General features: G+C 40.8%; 1 protein-coding gene across 1 annotated transcript; it reads right to left on the minus strand.

The window, feature by feature from the left end:
* Nucleotides 1-3,738: 3,738 nt before the first annotated feature.
* LOC146980251 (integrin beta-1-like) lies at nucleotides 3,739-4,844 on the minus strand. Its single transcript, XM_085788648.1, has 3 exons — nucleotides 4,547-4,844; nucleotides 4,232-4,454; nucleotides 3,739-3,868 (listed from the first exon to the last, which is right to left on the minus strand). Exons 1-3 carry the CDS (start codon nucleotides 4,827-4,829, stop codon nucleotides 3,739-3,741), a joined length of 636 nt encoding a protein of 211 aa, XP_085644774.1. The 5' UTR covers nucleotides 4,830-4,844.
* Between the last annotated feature and the right edge of the window lie 3,952 nt (nucleotides 4,845-8,796).

The raw sequence follows: 8,796 nt of genomic DNA on the forward strand, positions 1-8,796 counted from the left end.
TCTTCCGCCTTTTTACGGTCTTCTTCTAGTCCTTCATACTTTGTGCTATTTCAACAATTCATATATCAAAACGTGCAGCTTTTTTTGAACTTTATCGGCATTACTTTTCTCTTTTTAACTATTTATACTTTTTCAAATATTTAACTTTTTCTGATTTTTTTTCAGCTTTATAATGGGTGTGTGTTGCGTCTGGAGACCTGAAGGTTGCTGGTTCAAATCTTGCCTCAACAACAATTATAGTGAATTATTAGTGTGACTGCTGAAGCAGTCACACTATTGTTCTTCTGTTTGGCCATTTTCTTCCGCCTTTTTACGGTCTTCTTCTAGTCCTTCATACTTTGTGCTATTTCAACAATTCATATATCAAAACGTGCAGCTTTTTTTGAACTTTATCGGCATTACTTTTCTCTTTTTAACTATTTATACTTTTTCAAATATTTAACTTTTTCACAAAAAATCTCACATTCATCAAAGTCTCAACCTCTCTTCTTTACAACTCCACTGTAGTGTAGGGGTTAGGGTGGATGTTTGCCAACCCTAAGGTCACTGGTTCGAATCCAAGGGAAGAACTCTTGTTATGTTATGTTGAATTCTGCTCTCCTCCCCCGCCTTCAATTGGTTACAGGTGTTTGTTATCTCCTTGATTACTCATACCAGTTGGCAGCACATCATCACATTACAATGAATGACAACAGTCTTGAAAGCAGTGTGCTCTCTGTAGCCGAGTGGCAGAGTAAAGGTTTAGTGATCATATGGTCATGGGTTCGATTCCTGCCTCAGTCTTTTCACTTCATTGCTTGACTTTTGATTCCAATTATTCAGCTGTCATTGGACAGTCTTTGATTCCTCATAGTATAAAGCTCATTGTAACTCAGGTTCTCTGTGGCCATATGGTTAGTGTGTTAGGTGTTGTGCTATTTCAACAATTCATATATCAAAACGTGCAGCTTTTTTTGAACTTTATCGGCATTACTTTTCTCTTTTTAACTATTTATACTTTTTCAAATATTTAACTTTTTCTGCAAATTAAACTCTAGACAAATTATTTTCTCCAGTTTTGTAGCCACACTTGTCTTCTGGCTAAAATTCTGGTCAAAAATGCAAAGAGACTTAGATAATAATTTTAAATATTTTTTAAATGCAGCCAGGGAGCTCTCTGCTCTCATTCAGCCCAATGCTGAGAATTCTCCACAACTCTGTCTGAAACATGCTTATGTCTGTGCTCTCTGTGGCGAAGTGGCAGAGTAAAGGTTTATTGATCATGAGGTCATGGGTTCGATTCCTTACTTTTTTTTTTAAGCAGAAGCCAGTGATCCTCTTATCAAAGGTTTTCTTTACCCCTCACATACTATCTCTGTCTGTAGCCTAGTGGTTAGCTTGCTGGTTTGGAGACCTGAAGGTTGTTGGTTCAAATCTTGCCTCAACAACAATTATAGTGAATTATTTTCCCAGTTGTCCTCTGTTGACTTCTGATAACTTGCTTCATGTTGAAACTGCTGCTCTCAGCCTGAAATTCACAGAAATTTTCATTCTAAGTCATTCAAGCTTGACTCTCAAGCTTTCTTGATGTTGACAGTGTGCAGATCATTAACAGACAACAGTTTCTGCAACTGTGTGTGCACTGTGGCCTAGAGGCAGAGTGGAAGTCTAATGACCATGAGGTTGTGGGTTCGATTCCAACCTTGGTCAAACATTTGTATGGTGATCACTGCTTGCACTATTTGCTAATTCTGCAACAGCGTTCAGTTGCTATCAGCAGTCACACCATTTCCATTCTTGGAAATGCTTTTTCTAGTTTTCCCAGTCGTCCTCTGTTGACTTCTGATAACTTGCTTCATGTTGAAACTGCTGCTCTCAGCCTGAAATTCACAGAAATTTTAATTGTAAGTCATTCAAGCTTGACTCTCAAGCTTTCTTGGTGTTGACACAGTGTGTTTCCAACAGGTGCAGCTGTGGGCTCGTTAACTTCAGAGTGAGACAGAGTGCAGCTCATCAACAGACAACAGTCTTTGCAACTGTGTGTACACTGTGGCCTAGAGGCAAAGTCAAAGTCTAGTGACCATGAGATTGTGGGTTCGATTCCTACCTTGGGCAAACATTTGTATGGTGATCACTGCTTGTGCTATTTTCACAAAAAAGTCCTCTACTTACTTGTTGTGGCTCATTTCTCTTTTTTTTAAAGCATCATTGAAAAATCTCACATTCATCAAATTCTCAACCTCTACTTCACCGTGAGTATTGGAATAGCCCAGTGGATAAGGTTCCTGCCATCCAACCACAAGGTCACTGGTTCAAATCCCACCTGAGCAGTCTTGTTAGTGTGTCAGCCACTTTGAACTTTAAAGACCCGCTCCCATGAAAATCATGTTTTTTGTGCTTTTCACATGTTCCTGTGGCATTTTTCTTGTGTTAGAGCACATATCAGCAGTTTCAGGGAGACTGGAGCTGACGTGTCACAGCTCCAGGGGAGGGCACTAGTGCTACAAGCTCCCACCCCGCTCTGCATCTGGCTCAGAGGTGAAAGGCTTGGCAGCTCGGTGTAGCTGTCAAGGAATAACAGGTATAGCTCACCTGGTAGAGCAGCTCGCACTGTAACCAAGGCCTATGTTCCGGTCTGGGATCGAATCCCAGTGTGGAGTTTTATGCTAAACGCGCTGAATCTGTAATTGTACAATGTCCAGCTGTCAGCAACCGGGGTGTGAGGTGTTCGTTAAGAGACTCATTCATTCCTAGTGTTTGCAGCACATCATCACATTACGATCAATGACAACATACTTATGTGTGTGCTCTCTGTGGCGAAGTGGCAGAGTAAAGGTTTATTGATCATGAGGTCATGGGTTCGATTCCTGCCTCCAGTCCAGCTCCAGTCTCCCTGAAACTGCCAGTTTGCGTCTGCCATTGGTTCACAGCAATTTGAAGGCAGAAAAACTCAGCGTGTCATACTTTCTGCTAGAGACTTCATTCAAATTCTGATCTGTAGACAAACTTCTAATGGCTCATTTATAGTCTTTTCTTTCTTTTTTTTAAGCATCATTGAAAAATCTCACATTCATCAAAGTCTCAACCTCTCTTCAGAAGTCAGTGAGCCTCTTATACAGGGATTTCTTTTACTCTTCTCTCATTGAATGTAACTATGGTGAAGTGGTTAGATCAGTGGGCTGATGTACAGAAGGTTGGGGGTTCAATTCCTTGGACATGTTTCTTGTATGCCATTCCGCATGTCTTTGTCAATTTATTCTGCTAATTCAGCATGGTTCAGCAATGGCTTTCAGCATTCACACCATTTCCATTTTTGGAAATGCTTTTTCTAGTTTAAATTATTATCTAAGTCTCTTTGCATTTTTGACCAGAATTTTAGCCAGAAGACAAGTGTGGCTACAAAACTGGAGAAAATAATTTGTCTAGAGTTTAATTTGTGGCCGTGCTGACAGTTTAGCCAGAAAAACTCTAGAATGTTTTTTTGCCTCTATCCACTCTGACACCACTCTGGCTCTGCTCGTTAGACGCAACACACACACATTATAAAGCTGAAAAAAATCAGAAAAAGTTAAATATTTGAAGAAGTATAAATAGTTAAAAAGAGAAAAGTAATGCCGATAAAGTTCAAAAAAAGCTGCACGTTTTGATATATGAATTGTTGAAATAGCACAAAGTATGAAGGACTAGAAGAAGACCGTAAAAAGGCGGAAGAAAATGGCCAAACAGAAGAACAATAGTGTGACTGCTTCAGCAGTCACACTAACTATAGTCATGGGGCTGAGGCAGCTTATCACAATCCCTCACCGTGATCAGGGTGAAGTAGCTGCAGTCCCGTTCACATGTGTCCTTCTTCTCACCAGTATTAAATGCTCTGCACTGCACACAGTCTCTGCAGAAACATGGACAGAAGAGTGATTAACTCTCCACCATGTGAAATCCATTCATTAGATTCACAGAAACATGTGTAGAAAGCAGAGGAACCACCTCACACTAGTAAGGTCATGATAACAATATGATTCTCACAACTGTTCAATCACTTAGTTCAATTGTTTCATATTGAATTAGATAACTCTATGGTTGACATAAATGCTACAATGGTCAGAAAAAACAGAAGGACATGACAAGAAGAAACACATTTAAGCATGGAAGCAGATGCGTGTGTGTAGTTTAAAATCACATGTTGCTTCATAACGCTGAATTCTAAAATTTCCCAATCTTAAATTTCAGCCAAATGTGAAAGTCTCAGACTCACCTGAGCTCAGTGCAGACACCAGGACAGGTGGGACAGATCTCACAGGTTGGACCCTGGAATTTGGGGTTGGTGCATCTGCAGACGCCACATTCACACGTTCCACGGCCGTTACAGATCTGTCCGTTCTCGGCGAGGCAGGTGGAGTTATCCAGCAAGCAGTCGCAGGCATTGCCGGTGTAGTCTCGGTCACAGACGCATACCCTGCATTCACAGAGCCCGTGTCCTGGTGAAGCGCAGGTCATGGTAAAGGTTACCACAGGACTCTCAATGAAACCAGCTGAGTGTTTTACATCATATTAATCACACTGTGCTCACCTCCACAGAGCTTGTTGCCGGACCGGTCACAGTTGAAGTTGTCACACTTGCAGTATCTTCCAGTGTACCGCTCATCTGGGTTGTCCCTCCTCTTGCACTCACAGGTGCCACATACACAGTCTCCGTTGTTGCTGCAGATATCTGTCCCGTTGTCTTTTCTGCAGGGGGCGTCTGGGTCTTCTGTCCGGAGTTCGTCTGTGTAGCACTGGCACTGAGGCCCGTAACGTCCCTCAGGACACCTGGCGTTCAGGTCTTCATCTACGGGAGATGAGAGGTTAAACATTTCAGTATTAACAGGCGTCATCAAACATGACCATAACAAACAGGGAAAAAATAAGTAACAATTATAGCTGCTGCGCAGCGATGGGTCGGGTCCGGGCTACTTTTGGGCAAATTTAGGCAATTCTGAGCAACAAACAGGAGAATAGGAAGACAAGACAGCTGACCTTATAATGTTCAATTTGCATCAGTTGAGGATTGAACCCACAACCTCGGGAACCACAGACCGTTGTCTATCGCACTGAGCTAATTGACAAGTGGCATTCAACAGTGGCTTCACAAATTGAGTGAGCCATTCACTGTTGTGTAGGCAGATTTGAAACCACAGTAAAAAGAAAAATCAGTTTTTGAGGTAAAATAATGATATGTATTTGTCAAACATATACTATGAGTCTAAGATGTTAGGAGCCTTCGCACATGGTCCAGTCCAAGCTATTTGGATTTTTAAATTTAGTGGCTTGCTGTGATGCCACCATTAGGACAATTGTCTTGTGTTTCGTGTTGAGGACAATAGACATTTTGATCTGTCATCATCATCATCATCATCATCACCCCCCTTGCTGGGTCTCGAACCCACAGCCTCTGACACCAAGAACCAGCTCCTAACTCACTGAGCTAATTAGCTGGTAGCGAGACCTGCTGTGTAGCTTCATTTATCATTAGGTGAAGCTCCCTCAGATAGAGGGACCTAATATTTTATTGTTTTGAAATTTCTGACCAAGTCATGAACTTTACTTTCACTTTCATCGACTTACCAACTGTAGCTTTAAGCTTCTGTGTAATTATTACTCTGGGCTACAGAGGCATCCTGGCTGAGTCCATCTGTGGGTTTCAGCTGTTTGTATGTACAATCTCATTCTTTCAGTCATCACGCACAGCCCATGACCACGGTGAAGGCTGGAATAAAGATCAACTGGTAATGAGTGAGTTTTACCCTCAAGATCAGTCCTTCAATACAACGTTTAGCTAATGCCTGCTTTACAGCTGAAGCTGTGCCCATCCACAGAAAGAAGAAACTACACCACACACTCACTTTCTGCTGTTGTCGCTCCTGGCCATACGTCATTTGAAAAAGGCCCACCCCCTTTACCCAGCATCCACCTCTCAGCTCTGAAGCTGGAATCATGTTTCTCCTGGTTGCATGGGAGTCATGTAGTTACTGTATGACTGAATGAAAGTGTACAACAATCAGCCTAAGTTTGCACAACATGAAGTTTTGGGAGGTGGTGTCCACACACAACATCATTCTCACAGTAAGTTTACAGAGAAGTTTACATTTGTTTTTGGTAAAGCTTGAATCCAACCTAAGTCTTCATTGAGCACAGGGAAGATTATCATTGTTACTCTCAACTTCCTGCTGTGTACAGCTTGGCGTTTCCTTTGTGGAGAGTGATCACATGCCAAATTGCAAAGCTGTACATATCCATTCAGAAGCGCTGGTGTTTTCTCTAAAACTGAAAGAAAGTATTTAATTTAATTGTCAGTGTAGTTTTGTCAGAGTACATCACTCCTTTTATACAAAACATACAATAAAATTTTATTCAATTTACTTTGACTTTCTTTTTTCAGCCACTCAATAGCCCGTATCAGTCTGACCTTTCTGACCTCTCTGACCTTACCATATTAATCAACAGAGTAGAGATTCTGTGGGCTCAGTGCCAGTTTATCCTCCAAGCACTCATTTTAACTTAAAGATATTAGGAACTTTAATCCATGGAAATAAATAGGGTTTTTTTTATCATGTGATCATGACTTTGCTTGAATTGTAAGTTGTTTTAGTTCACTGTGAGTTTTCTTCTATAAGAATTTGTAAGTGAATGCATATTGTTTCTGTGTGATGATGGACATGTGTGTGCAAGTATTAGACTCAATTACTTCAGTGATTCTATAGACCTATAGAGAGTATAAACAAAGACAGGTGTGGCTCATTAGAAAACGCTCTGCTACACTAAATGGAATGGAGCCTTAATTAGTATCCTTGGTAACACCTGTATTTGTTTATACTCTCTGAAAGGGTCTATATAGTACAGTATAGAGGGATTATCTGTTTACCAACAAATCAGGATGCGTGCGCAACCTGACTGCAGAAAGAACTGGTTGTCATGGTTACCTCCATGGATCTAGTGTAGTCAAAGCGGTGTTAGTTAGCGATGTTGTCAGCCTACCACAACAGTTTATCACCTACTGATGTAGTGTGTGTTTTATACATAGACGGTTTTATAGTTTTATAACGGCAGGAAAAAAAAAAAAACGTCAGGACGGAGGATCGAGTTTGTACCGCGGCAACGGAAACTCAGCCACGGGACAAGCCACGGACTCTCACAGCACGGCGTCGGTCGGTCAGCGGTAAAAACAACACTGTCACTGTACATCCCTAACGTTACCTACAGTTATTTAACAGACAATAATGTTCAGGAAAATACTCACGTTTACAAAACTCAGTGTCTGTGAGGACTGAGCTGCTGCCTGGTCAGAGACGAGGGAAGAGGACGGACCTGTCTAAAGTCTGGAACAACTGCATAACGTAACTATAACGTTACCTGCATGGCTGAGTATGTACCGGTAATGTAAAACAATATAGTTTAACGTTAATTAATCTCAGCTTAATTTACGCTATTCTGTAAATTTTGCGCGTTTTGTTATTTTTATCAAAACAATTAGTGCAACTAACAGCACAAAAAGGCATGATCACGGCTCTTGCTGCTCTCTTTCTGCAGGCGACATGCGCAGTAGAACATCAGTGACGTAGGCTGGTAATCCCTCTATACCTTGGCCAGTTTGCATCATCCCTTACACACACAAGCTTGCTTGCACACCTTTTTGCACAATTGCTTTGCTCAGGGCAATTGTGACTTAGGAATAAAAAGTCGATTCATGATGTTCCTCACTTGGTTTATTTGTAGTGAGAACAGGAGCAGAGTATTTCACTTTCAATGCGTCATATCTTTAAATCTAATAGAACTATTATTGCCTCCAACACAAACTGTATTTCCAATTTCACCTTGCCCTCGTCAAAATAGAACTTTGGTTTGCTTTATGTTTATACTATATGAATACTGCTGTATTACTTCTTGCAAAACATAACTCTATAGAAACTTTGTTGTACTGTATATCCACTCCTGCACGCAAAAAACCTCAGGTTCCTGGCTCCTATAGGCATACATGTCGAGCTTTACCATATGGGATATTCACTGTTGTGGAGGAAAGTGAGACAGCCTATAATCTGGATGTCATACATTATGTCTGACTTATTTTGACATATTTTTCTGTTTACATTTGCATCAAGTGCTGTTGTGTGTTACTTCTGTAGCATCAATTTGAAATTATTCTGATGCTGTCATTTTTTATGTCTGTGGGAAAACAGAAAACTGGCACAGCTGTTTCGGTTGCTTTCAGTCCACCCATCCATCATGGTGTGTGGGAGCCAGGTCCATGCAGGGAGGAGATGGCAACATGCACCACTTTTTGTACTGTAACTGTACTGACACAGGAATTCACCAATTTTACACAAACTTAGATGGTACTGCACGTTGGATATTCTAACCCTTATTATGCTGGATTTATACTTGACACAAGTGGTGAACAGAAATACTGGACCAAACCCCATAATATATAACCATATTATATTTGGACTTGTTATGTTGACATCCATCAGGTCCTGGTATTCCCTGATTCTCTGAATGATGAAACTCTTTTTAAACCCAGTGTCTTAATCCATGAATAAAATGTATGAAAAAAACAAAACAATAATAATCATAGTGTTTAACAATGTTCAACTGTTAAATTTCTTATCTGACCGCACAACCACCAACACAGTAGCATGTTCTTTCCCAGCTTAATGAATAATTCACCATGCTCCTCATCAGTATTGGACCGGCTTCATCTGCAGTAGGAGGCTGTAGCAATCCAAAGTGGATATCCATCACCTCTGAGAACAAATGTCCACTTCACATTCAGTGAATCATTGAATG

The sequence above is a fragment of the Trachurus japonicus genome, chromosome 10 (assembly GCF_045865225.1).
Source record: "Trachurus japonicus isolate A0001 chromosome 10, Traja_1.0".
In the NCBI taxonomy this organism is placed as follows: Eukaryota; Metazoa; Chordata; class Actinopteri; order Carangiformes; family Carangidae; genus Trachurus; species Trachurus japonicus.